This window comes from Micropterus dolomieu, linkage group LG23 (genome assembly GCF_021292245.1).
Source record: "Micropterus dolomieu isolate WLL.071019.BEF.003 ecotype Adirondacks linkage group LG23, ASM2129224v1, whole genome shotgun sequence".
In the NCBI taxonomy this organism is placed as follows: Eukaryota; Metazoa; Chordata; class Actinopteri; order Centrarchiformes; family Centrarchidae; genus Micropterus; species Micropterus dolomieu.
Window position 1 is genome coordinate 24,403,872 of NC_060172.1, and position 17,039 is coordinate 24,420,910.

The window sequence follows — 17,039 nt, forward strand, 5'->3', positions numbered from 1 at the left end:
GAGGATCTCAAGGTACGTGCTGGTGTGTATGGGACTAAAAGTTCAGAAATATAACAAGGTGAGAGGCCATGAAGAGTTTTAAAAGTGATCAATAGAATTTTAAAGTCAATTCTAAAACATACTGGGAGCCAGTGTAATGAAGCTAAAATAGGAGTAATGTGGTCATATTTCTTTGTTCTGGTTAAAAGCCTGGCAGCTGAGTTCTGGACAGTCTGGAGTCGATCAATAGCTTTTTGGGTTAAACAGGTGAAAAGGCTGTTGCAATTATCCAGGCGTGATGAGATGAAGGCGTGTAAGATGGTCTCGGTGTCCTTAAAAGTTAACATAGATCGAATTTTAGCTATATTTCTAAGTTGATAAAAACATGATTGAACAAGCTTTGTGGTGTGCTGCTCGAAATTTAAATTACTATCAAACCAAACACCAAGGTTCTTTGCCACAGGCTTAATGTGATTTACTAGGGAACCAGCAGATGGCAGTATTTGCCATCTGCTGGGACCCGATGACCAGGATTTCTGTTTTGTCTGAGTTCAGCTGGAGGAAATTATTTGAAATCCATTTTTTAACTTCACAAAGGCAGTTATTAAGTGAAATCATCATCACTTATTGAAAGCGGCTTGTTAAGTATAGAAAGCCTTAATGGTCATAATAATGAATATGGTATTACACATTGTAATAAAATACACAAACATCAGCACAGAAGCTCAAAGAAGCTCCTACCTCTCAATGAAGGTGCCAAAGAGCAGTCTGATGGTCTTCTGTATGTTCTCAGTGCACAGCCAACTCCACTGGTCCTTCATCAGCAGACACAAGATGTTCAAAGCAACATCTGCAACAGCTGTATCTGCAGTACACAGCAACAAAAACCGACACACAATAAATTAAACTGTGGAAACATTACTACGAGGAATCCTCTGCAAACGTCCAACTAACAGTAGAGTTGTGCTGCGCCCAAGTGGCGATGCTATGTTACTGCACATTAATGCAAGGCCGCGAGGAATGCAATTGTTTCATGCTGACGTTACAGATTAAACTACAAGACAGTGTAAATCTCAACCTGTCCCGTGAGTTTTCCCTGAAGTCTTCCTGTCTTTGCCAGGTTGCTCACAGCTCTGCCTGCTTGTCTCTTTCCTGTTCGGCCCACATAAAAGTCTTTCCTGCTCTGTAACAAAGCTCTCCAGGCCTGACAGAGACATCCCATTGAGGACCTAAACAGCCATAATGAGCAAAGCAAACACTAGTGTCCAGTATTAAAACCACATTTGTCAACCAGAGATGGTAAATACAGTACAGTAAATGCAGTATGGTAACTTACAGCGCTGCCTTCACTAAAGCAGTATGTCACTTTAGGATGTAGGTCAGGAATGTGGGGAAGAGATGGGGAAATTTTGCTTGGGAACATAAGCCTCCTGATGCAAGAAACACAAAAACAAGAAATGCCCCATCAAAGTAAAAAAAACACAAATTCATAAGAATTCTAGATAAACAAAATAAATCTATGAGTCCTGGGGTGTATTAGTTGTGAGACAGAAGCGTGACCAGTGGTTTGACCAGAAAATTACACCAGCATTGGACTGATATGGAGCTCTCACCTGTACTTTTTGTTGTCCATTGTTCTTCCATCAGCATCTCCCTCAAGGTCCTCCACTGGGCTAAGGGGCTCAGGGTGAGGGAAGGCTGTCTTCAAGGTGTCTAAAGCATTTTCCATCATCTTTAATGACAATCAAGTTATAGAAGACAATACATAATTCAGTTCCCCTCATTGAAATAGTACCAAAGAAAATACATAGATCACACTTTCCACTGAATCTATAGTGTTGATTAGCAGGCCTTAGAGGTGGTCGTAGGCAGATTCTGTTGCAGACAGTTTGGACAGAGGTGGCCGAACTGATCTTGTTGCTTCTGGTCTATATATTAAGATAAGCTAACTTGTGGCTTCAACTATATATTTCATACAGAGTGGTATCAATCTTCTCATCTAATTCTCAGCAAGAAAAAGAAAAAGTGTATTTCCCAAAATGTCAAAGTATTCCTTTAAGATTTGTTGGGATTTATCTTGATTGCGTTAATTCTCCTCTTATTTTATCAAAGAAATTTTTACAGATCACATAAAAACTACGTTTGTTACAATCACACTAGGTGTTCACAAGATCTACAGTATGTTCTGCCTCACCTTATCAATTCTTGACTTGACAAAAGGCTTTCTTCCAAAGTATGTGCAAACATCTGAGTTGAGAGCCAGGAACTCCTGCATGTCCTCGCTGTTGGATGTCTCAGGAAAGCTGCTTAATTGCTGGAAGAAAACAAACATATTATAGAACTACAGAAATCATTTCATTACTGAAGTTTTGATCCCAATACCTACTTTAAGGAACGTATCCAGTTGGCTTTTACGGGCTTCAACCTTGTCGCTGTCTGCATTGCCGAATGGGAGGTCAGGGAATAATTTTTTGGGGCCTTTGACATCTGAAATCCATAACATTGACTTACAGTGATGTGTACCCAAAAGATTAATGTTCAGTTAAAGCAGAGGATTATTTCTTACTCTTGATCACTTTCTTTACTTCAGGCTTCTCCTCTAAACGTGTTTGCAAGTTGAGGAACTCGCTGTATCTCCGGTGGACAGTGTGACAGGACGCAGGCTGCGGAGTACCGGCATTTTCTGCTTCAGTCACTGTCTCAAACTGTAAAACAGAAAGTAGAGGGTAATGTGTCATAATCACTAACATTGCATATTTAAATCAGTCAAACATAAAAGGAAGTAAGAGGTGGCAGTACCTTTACAGTGTAGAGAGTGTAGGGATGTGTGCCTGTGCCACGCTGCTCCTTCGCAGTGACTGTACCAGAAATTTGCACATTCTGGATGTTTGCAGGCGCAGCCTGGATGTTGGGGGTACCAAAATTGCAGGAGGTTAGACGAAGTCTTCTTGGCGAACAAGCTGGGGATTTGTCTTGGGCTATACCTGCTGGCCACTGGTCATCCTCGGGGACCACCACCTTCGGCCCAAGATTTTTCAGAGGACCAAAGCAGCCGAAGGCCTCATCGTCCTTTAAAGTGATCGCGTTGCACAAATGTTTTGGAGAAGCACAGTCACAAAAGCCTCCTGTCAGGTCATCTTCGGAGTCTGATTGAATTAGGGAGTCCAAAGAAATCATTTTGGACTCTGATGAGTGGGAGGAACGGCCAGATGTGAGGGAACAGCAGTTCACTTTGCATGGTGTGAGCAAACCTGAGTGGCTACTTTCTAGTTTCCCGGCAGACGTCAGGCTAACCATGCTGCTCTGTGAGGAATCCCTCTCACTCTTGCTCAGTAGATCGTCAAGGTCAGAGGTGCTTTTGCTGGTGAGGCTGGCTGGATCAGAAGAAGACAGTGACATGCAAGTTGTCCAGGACTCCTGCTGGATCTGACATCTGTACAGTGCAGCTGCCGGGAGCTCATCCACATTGATTTCCTGTGGTTCTCTGGACCTGTTGATTATGTCTACCACTGTCTGGTTGAGCCAGTCAGGATCAGATACCCTGCTTATAAGCGGCAGCAGCACATTGCAGGTGATGAGTTCTGTAACCATGTAACCTCCAGTCCTGGTTTCCAACTGGGGATATGGAACAAGCACATGTAAGACCAGGTTAACTAGAACTCTTGAGTAGCTGAGCTCAGCGGCTGCACTGCTCACAGCTGGGTGAGGGGCATCTACTTCACTGTAGAGCTGCCAGAGACTAATGTCTTCCTTTTGCGTTGACTGTATCTGTCGTGCCGTCATGTAGCTCTGCAGGTGACAGCCATACAACTCTAGCAGCCGTTGAACCAGTGCTTTTCTGTCCACTCGCTGTGCACGCTCCTTCAGCTCCATCACTGACTCCAGCATTGAGTTACGCACCGCACGTTCAAACTCCCCCTCCACCTCTGGCAGCAGAGTCCGATACCATGAGGACACAAAGTCACGCACCGCTTTGTGGACAGCACTGTGGATCTCGTGGTTCAGCCTCCACTCATGCTCAGGTGAATACAGAGGTGGACTAACTTTGCCAAGAGGCAAAAAGTGTTCCAGGTGGAGAAGGCTGTTTGCATCCAGTACAGCACGAGACCCGAGCCACCCACCTAGAACCACCAAGAGACTGGTGAAGACGCAGAGGAGCCAAACGTTCACAAGGAGATGGAAGAGGACAAGCCATGCAAGCAGAGCTCCGAGCCCTAACAGCTTCCGCTGCCCGAGTAATTCTGATAAAGTCCAGTGATTAGAGTTCTGCGTGGAATGCATTATATTCAGCAGGTGAAATGTGTCCTGTTGAAAAAATACAATGATAAATCTAATAAATTATTGTCATGCTTTTGGTTTTGAGTGTGATGATTTCCTGTTTTCTGGTTGTCTGTGTTGTTTTGTCATTGTGTCATTTATGCTTCGTTTCCTATTTTACTTCCTGCTCCTGTGTAAAAGTTTACCCTGCCCTGATTAGTTTTACCTGTCCCTCATTATCTCCACCTCACTTGTATACTTAAGTAGTGGTTTCCGCTCGCTTATTATTGCTTAATTAGTGTTTGATTGTCTTTGTAACTCATCAGGTTGGTCAAGCTACCTGCCTTTCTCCTGAGTTTCCCTGTGTTTTGTTTTCCTCTGTCTATCCTTGGCCTTCTGTTGTAATTTGGAATTCTGTTCACCATAAACTGAATTTGCTCTGTCTGAGTGTTCTGCTTTTGGTTCCTAATCACTATTATACTGTGTTTCCTATATAATTTGCAATATACCTCACTGTATGACTGGACTGAGACAAATAAACTAACTAAACTAATCAACTTATGTATTTCCCCACTGTACAGTTCCATAAATGATGTTAAAACAGAGACAGGTTTATTAACTATGCTTTTATGAAATTCAGAACACTGATTACATTTATAACAGGGTTGTCACTCTTCAATTAATCAGCCTGTGTAAAGCACAATCACTCCTGAGAGAGTTTATTACCAACCACTTAACATGTTTATCACAATGCAGTTACAACAACACAGAAATGTACTGTAATGCTTATGGGCTGGCTGACTGTGGAAGCAAACCACACAAAGTTCAAACGTATACATTTTCTGTGCTATGATTAACCAGACAGACATATACCGACCGACGTGGAACTGTAGATATAAGGAATATTCATCTCTGTGGTAAAACCACCTAGGGGAGAGTAAAACACACGTTACCTGAAAGGTTGTAGGAGCCTTATAACACGTCCATGTAGGATGTCCTCTTCCTCTGGGACATTGCTTTAATCCTCCAACAAAGATTATCTGGATCAAGCCAAGACACAGACACAGCCCATATGGACAGCTAACTAGCTGGCGTCCACCTCACATGTCTTGTGGCTGTAAAACAAAAACTTTAATAGTCAGTTTAGTTTGGAGTGAGATTAGGTTTTATTCCTTGCAGGGGTCAGGGTCATCACTCCTCCAATTTTGTTTAAAAGTCAAATTCACAATTTTAAAGCATGCAGGCTATAGAGAAAAGCCAAGTCAGCGATGAATAAATATGGTTGATCAGCACACTTGCCAACTTCCAGACCATCATAGCCATAGCCTAAATCAGGAGACCAAACCTAACCAGGAAATTTCTCTATAGCCTACTTAAAACATTTTGATTAAGATAGATATCATGCTCTTTCTGCCATAACAGAGGTACATCACAAAAAGGCAACTCTATGCATGTTTGATCGCTGTCATTGTGCTCTTCTGTGCCTCTTTTCAGCAGTCTCATGACAGGTACCACACTACACTTCCCTCTTCTGTTCTGCAGTCACCTGGACCACTTCCTTTTCTCATTGCCAGTCAATAATAATATTAATTATTATTGTTGGCATGTGCCTGGTGCCCAGCTGCCTTGTTGGTTTTTGCTTTAGAGTTTTTGTTATCTGGACCTGTATCTGCCTGCCTGTTAGGCTACCTATTTGTTGTCTTCCTGTTTGCCTACCACCACCTGCCTGTAAGCTCATTTAAGAACAATAAATTATTGAACTGTACCGTTCTATCTGCGTTTGGGTCCTGAATAGGACTGGTATAGCTATGGCACTATCAACAATAATGTTAAATTTACAACTTCAATCACAAGTTCACAACATAAGGTCTATGTATCAAAATATGAATTAAGAAGTCACCCTGTCAATAGTTTTCTCAAGATCAAAGTAAAAATCAGCGTTCCTGCTCAGATCTATATGCTTTTTATAGGGGGAAGTCATTGATAGCTGCTTTACACTGTTTTTAACTGTGTTCCTGAAACGGATGTAATTTATTGTGCTTGAACGCACCACAACGCCAGCTACTGTGCAGCCAATAGGAAGCTGTGGCACTGTAGGGTCTCTGAGACCAAAGTAGCGTTGCTGAATTAGCGTTGAAGTGATGGTAAAAGTGACTATTTTGACAGACTCGAATCTTCAAATCTCCTTCATTAAAATCAACTAATCTTTTGGGTCATTTCGTTCATTTGAACTAGGGTGGTTATTGCGGCACTGTAGCCCTCTAGTGGGCAAGATATATGAAATTAGACAATACCATTTATACCAATATAGTTTGATGTTGAGTTAATTATTATGTTTGTGTAAAGTCTTGCCAGAGTTTGCTCCTCTCTCTCCCTCACCGAGCAGCCCCGACCCTCCCTCTGCGTCTGCACGCAGCCGTCTACTCACAAACTCTCTAACAACATGGAAGGAGACACAATGCTGGTTGACACTGTGAAAGACGTGGCTGGTTCATTCAGTGTTTCCCACACATACACTTTATTAGATACAGGGAGAGATAGACAGTAAAGCCCCTTTTCCACTGCACAGTACCAGCTTGACTCGTCTCGACTCTACTCGCCTTTTTTTGGTTTTCCATTGTATAAAAGTTGTATCACCTCCATCTTATCTGTCTTTACATTCTGAGTAATGCTGAAATGTTTTAACTTAAATCAAGAGACAGCTGGTGTGTGTGTCGCATTGAACATTACGTCGCGGCAGTTGTGTGTGGCGTTGCTATGACGACCAGCCACATTGTGGGGTAGGCTACTATCTCTGGGTCTGCACTATCTTACCATTGGAACATGTTGTCTTTAAGAGGTTGTCTGGAGGACACTCAATCTAAATCTATATATCATAAAGACAAACATGTCCTAGTACAGCCAGGTACATGTTGTGACACAATGAAAGACACTATCCCCTGGACACATCACATACATTTACCCAGTACCCGATAAAACCAGAGGCCCTCAGTGAGTAATATTAATGACTTGACTGTGTTTGGAGATGGTACTCATGGAATTCCTATACAATCTCTAATAAAACACCCTTCTTAATTAAAATATTTGTACTTTTGTACTTTTGAGCTAAGCAGTTGACGATTATCACTCTTAAGGCAAAGGCAAATCATTTACTGTATGGCTTGTATATGTGTCGGGCAGTCAAACTGTTTCTATTAAAACCCCCAAGAACCAGAACCAGTGGCTTGAAGGGTCCTTTTCTTCACATTTATGTCATTCTCACAACACCAAGATCCCAAGATTACTCAAGTTGACAACAACTACGGTTCCCTACTGTAAATGCAAAAAAAAACCCTTTGCAAGTTAGCCTAGAAATGTATAAAAATGAAATTAATATACATTAATTGAACACAATTATTTTCTATGTGCTGATAAATTACAAACATGTAGCCTATACATTTGTGCATTAAATTATTGTAGGATTTATTCATATTTTTACTTATGTATTCATTGACAGTTAAAATGTTGACATCCTCCATGGAAGTTAATGTGCAAAAACTAATAATCCTTAGTTAATATTCTATATATTAGGCTATACCCTAGCCTAGTTCCTAGCTACTTAACAGATTTAGATAATAAAATATTAAACAACTAATAAATCATAATTATTAGGCTATAATTTAACCAACCAGTAGCCCAGTGTTGTTAAAAGTGTCCTCACCTTTACCAGATGCAAAATTAAAGTGATGCTTATAGGCGAATGCCTTATACTCCAGTAATGTAATAAGCATATGATATTCTGAGGACCATTTGGATGCTAATACTTTCTTAAGAGTTTGAATGCAGGGCCTTTTAACATAGTATTTTTACACGGTTAGAGCTACTTTTACCTAGCCTATCGAATACTTCTTCCAACACATTGTTTGTAGTGGGGAAAAACTGTGTGCCTCAACTATAATGTAGCAGAAAAGTAAACTGCATATTTTCTGCATCAGTTAACTCTACCCCTCCTCTGTCTCTCGCCATATGATCAACCCTCTCCCTCCCCAGCAATAGCCGTCATTTCACCGTCTAGGTTTACTATAGATCTGATTTAGTCCGGCTATGAGTAACCCACTTCTGGCCACAATAACTTTACATGTGGTTACATGGCGTTTTTGTCAAAATAACTTGCAAGGTGTATGATATTCCATCATGTAAGCAAGGTCTACAGTGATTACAAGTTTTTTTTTGTTTTATTTCTTTCACGTTTTACGCTCAGCCTGTGCGTAGACACGATTTAGCTCGTAAACAGATCGGCTATTTCTAGCCCACTTTTAGTCAAAATGGTCAAAAATGATTAAAAGTGGGGTTTGGCCCTGGTAGCACGAGAGATGGTTGATATCCCATTATTTTTGCTATGTCAATAATTTCTACAAGATATTAAGTGTCATTAAATTGACATGGTCTATCTGTAGCCATGATTTAGCTCTTATTTGGACAGGCTACGTGTAGTCTGCTTTTAGCCCATCCGGCGAAATAGAGGCAATCAGTGGTCTAAAATCAACGGCTTGGCTATAGCCCTGTTTCAGACCAAATTGGTTACATGTAGTTTTCACCCATGCAGCTGTTGAGGTGCGTGATATCATATCATCAAATGCAAGTAAACGTTTGAAACATTTAAACTCTCTTTATTTTCGCTGTTACGTTCCCTGAATTAACTTTCATTTTAATTTGAAACAAAATGCAATTACTATTGTCAACCGCTAGATGGCAGCTGTAGCCCTATTAGACATGACTACTGGCAACGCGAGACTTAAAAGTATAGTATACATCAGTTGCCAGATCTCGCGATAAACATATCCGCCATTTTTAAACGAGGGATACGTTTGTTTGTTTTTTGTTTTTTTTATTTTTTTTTATTTTTTTATTTATTGTTATGACACATTAACATACAACACTCTCGTATGGGGAACAAAAATTAGATCACTTGGTACAAATCAAAAACCAGTCTTACAAACACAGGAAATAAATGAAAATAAATGAAGAAACAATGGGGGTACCAGATGGTAAAAAAGGCTATAGAAAACAAAATAAGGTCTCATTTCGGTGCAGCAATATGGGGAGATTGTTAGAACAATAATTGCTTGGATATATCTCTATACATCTTTCTTGCAATTATACTAGATTTCGAGGGATACGTTACGACTTCGGCCCAAGGGGGTAAGCCACAGTTGAAACAGTGAAGCCGACCAAAGCCTGCACGGAATTTTTGTTTTTTTTATTTTTTTAAATAAGTCAACTTTATTGCAAAAAGGGATATAAATTACAAGTGACTTACCAAAATATATATAACAATATACAAACATATAACAGCCCAGATAGCAGAGGACTGTGGGGCGGATCCGCCTTCAAGCCGGCACATTCGCCGTACGCTCTCCCCTATCGCACATCGAACGCGCCTGTTTCAAAAATTCTTAACGTCGCTGACCGTTATTCTCACAGACAGCAGAGCGCTTGCAGTGGGAATCGGCAGCTCTCTCGGAGGACACGGTAAGTAACGTGAAACTGTGCTGTCAAAACCTGATTTTTTTGTACACTTGCCTAGCCGGTAAAATTAATAACTTCACCGGTCATAGATAATGTTGCTTTGGTTGCCGTTTTAATTCAGACAATATCCGATTATGGCAAGCTAAGTTAGCTCTGTTACAGCACCTTATCATTAATGTTAAGCTAGCTAGCTAACTAAAAGTTAACAAAGCCCAATTTGGATGAGATGTTTCTGTCTGTGAGAGGAGTGATTTTAACATCAGTTAACTGCAGTGGTCAGTAATTTTAAGACATTTTAAGTATAATTCACCCCTCTAGTAACAAGCTAAGCTAATCTGCTAGCCTAATTTAGATAGCAGCTTCTAGTATAATTTAACCATTAACCTTACTCTTTTGAGTCTGTTTTTAGCTGATATTTGATAATATTTTGTTAAATTAATGCCATTAAAAAGTATGCCGAAAAAGCCAATGTTATTAACTTAGCAGTTAACCTTACAGTTTGCAATGGAAAGGTGGTTGTACAGACAACTATCGCCTGATGACTATTACTGAAGAAAACTTGAAATGTGATTATTTCTCAGGCAGGTTAAGTTAACAGTTAACCTTAACTTCAGTGTTTTTTCTGCGACCTTTAAGAGGATTTATGGACATAAAATGGCAGTTTTACATCGGAAATGTCATCCGCGGGATATTTACTCACATTGAAAGATACACTGTGCATCTGCAAGCTTTCAGATTATTAAATCAACATTTAGGCAAAAATCCCTAAACACAAAGTAATGTTAGCAGCTTTGATGTCATTTTTCTTTTCTTCAACTTTGGTTAATGTAAAATTGGTCTTAAATTTAATTCCGTGTGGCATCTAAGCTGACTAAATTGGTATTTTGTCAAATACTGACAATGGTACACTTTTTTATTGATTTTAATAAATGAACATTTTTTTCTTTGATGTAAGAAAGGAAATAACCACAGAGCTCTAAAATTTAAGCATTTTAAGTGCATGCGTGAGTGAGCATAATTCTTTAGTGTGACAGTGTGAAAAAGTGTTAAGTGCACTGAGCGACTTTTGAGTTTTGAAAGCCATGATAGCACAGTCAATGTCCTTATAAGCTCTAAACATCTCTGGCTCAGTGTAGCGTTACAAAACATTCAGATAGCGCCATCCCCCTTTTAGCCGACCATGTCGCTGTTTTAAAAGAGAAAGATCAAGTCATATCAGTTGTTGCTAACAAACGTTTATTCAATGATTTAAGTTGACCAACTCAGTGGACTGAGTGTTAATGTAGCTCCAACAACTCCAACAGAATGAGGCTTTCTCTATTTTTTCTCTTTCTCTACTATTCTTTGTGGGGTTCATCAATAGTGATAATTGATCAGCATATATTTTATGAAATTTAAGAATCGTTAACATATTATTACACTTCCTAAAAGTAGGTTGCCATTTCTTGAAATTCAGCAAAAACGTGGCGTTAACCACGTTCAAACAAAGTGAACAGCAAAGTGTCTGAAAAGGACCTTAATAAGTGAATGCATAATTCGGCAACACTGATGTTGTAGGCTAACTTTACCTGCCGAGATTTGCATCCACCTCTTTTCTCAGTATAAATGAGCGTTACCTCCCGCGAGGTGAATGCAATTCACGGCAGGCAGGCAGAATTCAGCACAACACCTGCTTTGCAAAACATCACTAGACCTTGTAGGAGCAAGTCCTGCTCACGCAGTCTACCAGAGGTAGATTGTGTCTGACATGACGCTGCTGTTTTTATTCCCCTATCTATGAAGTCGGCGAAAGTCAGCCAGTTATCTCAAACGCACCTGTTGACTACCAGTTATAGCGTGCTAACTTCGACAGCTGTTTTCCAAAGTTAAATTAGCTCTCCTTATTAGCTGGGCTCCTTACATGCTTGCTAATAACTGTTTTAAAGATGGGTCTCCGACACTGACAGCGTTGTGTTGGACAGATTTGTGCAGCGTTGTTTGTGATGCCAACCATTCAATTCACAGACGGGTCTGTTGTCCGTGTTTGAGAGAGCGACCGAGTGAGAGGATGTGCGGAGCGAATCTGCGCTGCGCAGCGCTGCTATCAAAAACGATTTTAAAATGGGTCACCAAATTTACTTGGACGGCTGTTAATCTACCTGGGTCTATGTGTGGGAAACACTGTATTATATATATGTTGTTAGTATTTTATTTATTTTCTACTGAAACTGTAGATCAGCTGATGGTTTTAGTAGAGGATGTCTCATTCTGTTGAAGTTGTTAGAATATATACATACATGAATACATACATATTTCTTTTGGCTAGGTTTAGGCTGATTTAAAAATTGGTTACCAAGGTCTTGTGAATAAAAAAAAAAATCTAATTAACACAGTATTGACACCTGGTTACATGATTTAAAAAAAATTCATATTTTTTGTACTTTTTTAATTCAGATTTTCTTCCTGGAAGCCAGAGGGGCCACAACAGAAAACGTTCCACGTGGTACATCGTTGGGAAGAGGATAAATTGGAAAGGGATCACTATGCAACACTCTATACCAGATGGCATTGGAGATGTTGCTCCTGTGTAAGTAATTGTAATATATATTTAAAACAATCTGAAGTCACACAGCAGTCTTAGGAAGTGTTCAAACTGGCATTAGCACTACTTTAAATAAACACAACCATGCTTATTAATCAACGCAGAGGATTAGGAGTCAACGCAGGGGGTTTCAGAAAACATTGCAGGGTCTGTTGGCTAAAAAATAACACAACACAGCATCTGGTAAAGCACTGAATTGCCAAGATACACATTACTACTACTAATACACATTTCTGGTAGACTCTGAAACTTGACCGTTAAATTATAATTTTTGTTGTCATGCAAGATAAAATCATTTTTGGCGCATTACTTTCCAGAGTTGTTATATAGTTTCTCATAATATTATAAACAGTTATACAGTGTTTTGACATCTAACAAGCCTTAAAACGCATTGATCTTTCACTCCAACCAGCCTTCCTGGGTGATATTTCATGGTCTAATCGGCACATGAGGACATGCCTCCACCAAGTGTTTTGAACACTGTTTTCGGTCTGAACACTGTCTTAATCTCCAGAAAATACCTTGTTTGTTTAATGTGTACAAAAGCTGAAGTGCTTTCCTGATGTCTCTGCTGGTTCCAGGTCGTGGCCAATATATAGTTAATTACATAGCCACTTGTTATAAATTGTTTTTTGTTTAGAATAAACTACTGTGAATAACATATAAAGTGCTGATTAGTGATCTTTAGAAGTACAGTGAAGTGGGTTTTATTACATGTGGACAGAGCCAGGCGGTTTCCACCGTCTTATCCCCCCCCCACCAGCTTTGAGCCTTAACCCTACTCTGCCTCTGATTGGCTAATCATAACATCAGCCATCCTACCCAACGGAGACAACGAGTACTAGCCACTCGCAGGGAGTGCTGCGCAAAGCTGGTGAGGAAGAAATATTAGGTGCGTTCGAGAGGACTGCAGTTGACTCTCGCCGATTAGATCAAGTCCAGTCGGACACATTCTACCTGTGTGAGCTGAGATCAATGACTGATCTCGCGGCATTTGCAAAGGAAAATGCCAGAAGATCAGACAAAAGTGGTTTAAGACTTTAAGCAGCCGGAGAAAAGCAACTATAGCCGCCGGACTCGGCGCCTGCAGCTGCCATCTCCCGCAAGGTTTAAATGTCATGTGACATGGTGCCGTTTTGCAGCGCCGGCGAAAGTCGGACACAATTTCTAACCATCATGCCTTATTTTGTGTCCAGGATGTATCACGTTAAGTCAGCTTTGCGCAGCGCTGCATGAAGTCAAACGCACCTAATGCATTTCCACCTGTTTCAATTCTTTACACTGTTTTAACCTTAGCTAGGCTCCTTACATGCTTAGAACTTTTTTAATGTGGGTCTCCGTCATTGAACATGTGCTGGACTCATTTGTGCAGCGGTGTTCATGTGAGAGAGAGAGAGAGAGAGAGAGGATGTGCCGCGTTAAGACGCTCTGCAATAAATAGGCCTAGTAAAAAAAAATCAATATGTGGTGGTCAGCGTGTATCATTTTGTAAAAACTGTTGGTTGCAATAGGAGTTCATGAAATTTTGTTTGAAAATCTCCTTGTGTGATTACAGATGCTGTGAGAGAGTCATCTCCCGTGCTGCCACAGATGATATCTTAAAGCAGAAAATATGGTGTTTCAACCTGGCAGCAGAGAGAGGAAGAAGCTCAAGGTGTGCCGCTATCAGCATCCTTATGGAAGATCAGCCCACTGTTAATTCACCTTAAAAAAAGTATTTTGGTATGTAGGGTTTCTACCTGTCTTGAAACATGTTAAAGTTATAATCCTTGAGGTTTTCATTAAATAAAAAATATTTTTGATAATTTTTATGGTTGCATTTCATTTGTCCAGTAATACATAGTTTTCATAGTTGTAGTTCAATAGTTGTAAATACATTCAATGTATTTACAATCTATAAAGACATTTTTTGACTGATAGAGGATTTAGTTTTTACTGGCAGTCCACCTTTGGATAAAAACTGTAATGAAACAATGCATTTAGGATCCCCATTTTCAACAGTAGCATCTCTGATAACTGATGGCTCTCTTACGGCCGTAGCAGAGCTCTATTAAGTTTTTAATACAAAGTCAATTTTCCTATTTTCTGCTTCTTCGCGGTAAAAGCATTTAACTAAAGAACCGCAGGGTGGCTTAAAGGTTATAAGAAGTATTTAAGCTTTTATACAGATCAGTAGATGTTGGTCATCTAGATTTTAGATATTTCTGTAGCCAGTTTTGGCCAGATGAGCCACTTTATGAACGGATCCGGATCGGATCTGGGCCGAATGAGCCACTTCGTGAACGGGTCTGTATCGGATCCGGGTAGGGTATGGGCCAGATCTGTTCCGGATCCGAAATCCTTATCCATTTCGGATCCGTCACACTGCGCAAGTGGACTCGTTTTGCCGATCCGTTCCGGACCCTGTGATACCTCCGGTGCGGAGTCATTTTGCTATCTGGGAGACAGAATACAATATAGTTTTGCCAGGGGAAGCCTATAGAACATTACAAAGAAAGAGAGGACCATATGTTGACAGTTTTAACTGCCTTTCTGTTGTTGGAGCCAGAAATCAGATTACTACTATAACGGACAACTTCATGGCAAAAAAGTATAAAATTTGTTTTATTTAGCGCTGAATTTGCATTTATGAATGTGAAATTTTGCCAAAAGAATTAATGAATTTATAATGAAGTACAACTTTTCTTTACTTTGACTTCTATAAAAGAAAAATGCAACATTCTTCCACAGTAAGGCAAAGTCTTTATAAATATGGTCAATGATGAATCTACAGAGGTTTTGCCAAAATGTTATGGTGTATGAGCAATACCAAAAGAGGTGCAAAACAGTTTCTGGGCGGTCTTTACAAAAAGAACAGTTTGTATTGATGTCTTTTAAATTTAACCATGTAATGATTAGCAGGGTAATATCTGTGAATTATTCTGAACGACACTTCTTTCACCTTGTTTACTCTCAAGTATCTGTGAGGAATCATCCATCCCTTTTTCCAGTCAATGTCATTTACAAATCGGTTCCAGTAAACTGTAACATTTGGAACAGAAACAATTTCTTTCTGAAATAAAAGCACGAATGTTATTATTTCGAGGAAGTTGGGAAAAACAGATTTTACCTACTGGTGATTCAGCCACATCGGGGAGAGAGACAGAAGTAGGTGGAAGTCTGCCAGTATGTCTAAAAAGCATGATTGTGCCTGATGGAATGGCGTCAAATACAATAGCAAATTCTCTTGGCGTAACTGGAATGTTGTATGTTGATAAAAATTCTCTATAGGAGAAAAGTCGCCCCTCTCCATTAAATAGCTGGTCCACCAGCAGAATCTGGTTGAGTACCCAATTCTCAAAAAAGAGTGACTTGTTTTTATATACAGTGCCTTGCGAAAGTATTCGGCCCCCTTGAACTTTTCGACCTTTTGCCACATTTCAGGCTTCAAACATAAAGATATAAAACTAATTTTTTGTGAAGAATCAACAACAAGTGGGACACAATCATGAAGTGGAACGAAATTTATTGGATATTTCAAACTTTTTTAACAAATAAAAAACTGAAAAATTGGGCGTGCAAAGTTATTCAGCCCCCTTAAGTTAATACTTTGTAGCGCCACCTTTTGCTGCGATTACAGCTGTAAGTCACTTGGGGTACGTCTCTATCAGTTTTGCACATCGAGAGACTGAAATTTTTGCCCATTCCTCCTTGCAAAACAGCTCGAGCTCAGTGAGGTTGGATGGAGAGCGTTTGTGAACAGCAGTTTTCAGTTCTTTCCACAGATTCTCGATTGGATTCAAGTCTGGACTTTGACTTGGCCATTCTAACACCTGGATATGTTTATTTGTGAACCATTCCCGTGTAGATTTTGCTTTATGTTTTGGATCATTGTCTTGTTGGAAGACAAATCTCCATCCCAGTCTCAGGTCTTTTGCAGACTCCATCAGATTTTCTTCCAGAATGGTCCTGTATTTGGCTCCATCCATCTTCCCATCAATTTTAACCATTTTCCCTGTCCCTGCTGAAGAAAAGCAGGCCCAAACCATGATGCTGCCACCACCATGTTTGACAGTGGGGATGGTGTGTTTCATCTGACCAGAGCACCTTCTTCCACATGTTTGGTGTGTCTCCCAGGTGGCTTGTGGCAAACTTTAAACGAGACTTTTTATGCATATCTTTAAGAAATGGCTTTCTTCTTGCCACTTTTCCATAAAGGCCACATTTGTGCAGTATACGACTGATTTTTGTCCTATGGACAGAGTCTCTCACCTCAGCTGTAGATCTCTGCAGTTCATCCAGAGTGATCATGGGCCTCTTGGCTGCATCTCTGATCAGTCTTCTCCTTGTATGAGCTGAAAGTTTAGAGGGACGGCCGGGTCTTCGTAGATTTGCAGTGGTCTGATACTCCTTCCATTTCAATATTATCGCTTGCACAGTGCTCCTTGGGATGTTTAAAGCTTGGGAAATCTTTTTGTATCCAAATCCGGCTTTAAACTTCTCCACAACAGTATCTCGGACCTGCCTGGTGTGTTCCTTGTTCTTCATGATGCTCTCTGCGCTTTAAACGGACCTCTGAGACTATCACAGAGCAGGTGCATTTATACGGAGACTTGATTTCACACAGGTGGATTCTATTTATCATCATTAGTCATTTAGGTCAACATTGGATCATTCAGAGATCCTCACTGAACTTCTGGAGAGAGTTTGCTGCACTGAAAGTAAAGGGGCTGAA

General features: G+C 40.2%; 1 protein-coding gene and 1 long non-coding RNA gene across 3 annotated transcripts in view; one reads left to right on the forward strand and one right to left on the reverse strand.

The window, feature by feature from the left end:
- snx19a (sorting nexin 19a) overlaps positions 1 to 5,316 on the reverse strand; it is a 10,632-nt gene extending 5,316 nt beyond the window's left edge. The window contains exons 1-9 of one of the 2 annotated variants that reach the window (XM_046040908.1): positions 5,190 to 5,316; positions 2,779 to 4,284; positions 2,546 to 2,684; positions 2,366 to 2,466; positions 2,174 to 2,293; positions 1,593 to 1,711; positions 1,316 to 1,409; positions 1,058 to 1,208; positions 721 to 844 (exon numbers count right to left, since the gene is read on the reverse strand). In XM_046040908.1, the coding sequence (XP_045896864.1) occupies positions 721 to 844; positions 1,058 to 1,208; positions 1,316 to 1,409; positions 1,593 to 1,711; positions 2,174 to 2,293; positions 2,366 to 2,466; positions 2,546 to 2,684; positions 2,779 to 4,260 (2,330 nt within the window). In that variant the 5' untranslated portion in view covers positions 4,261 to 4,284; positions 5,190 to 5,316. Of the gene's footprint in view, positions 1 to 720; positions 845 to 1,057; positions 1,209 to 1,315; positions 1,410 to 1,592; positions 1,712 to 2,173; positions 2,294 to 2,365; positions 2,467 to 2,545; positions 2,685 to 2,778; positions 4,363 to 5,189 lie in introns of those variants that run through there. The other variant, XM_046040909.1, reaches the window with a different exon arrangement.
- A 4,348-nt stretch (positions 5,317 to 9,664) lies between these two features.
- LOC123963839 lies at positions 9,665 to 14,134 on the forward strand. Its single transcript, XR_006823266.1, has 3 exons — positions 9,665 to 9,747; positions 12,178 to 12,310; positions 13,881 to 14,134. It is a non-coding gene; the product is annotated as an uncharacterized LOC123963839 (long non-coding RNA).
- The last annotated feature ends 2,905 nt before the right edge of the window (positions 14,135 to 17,039 follow it).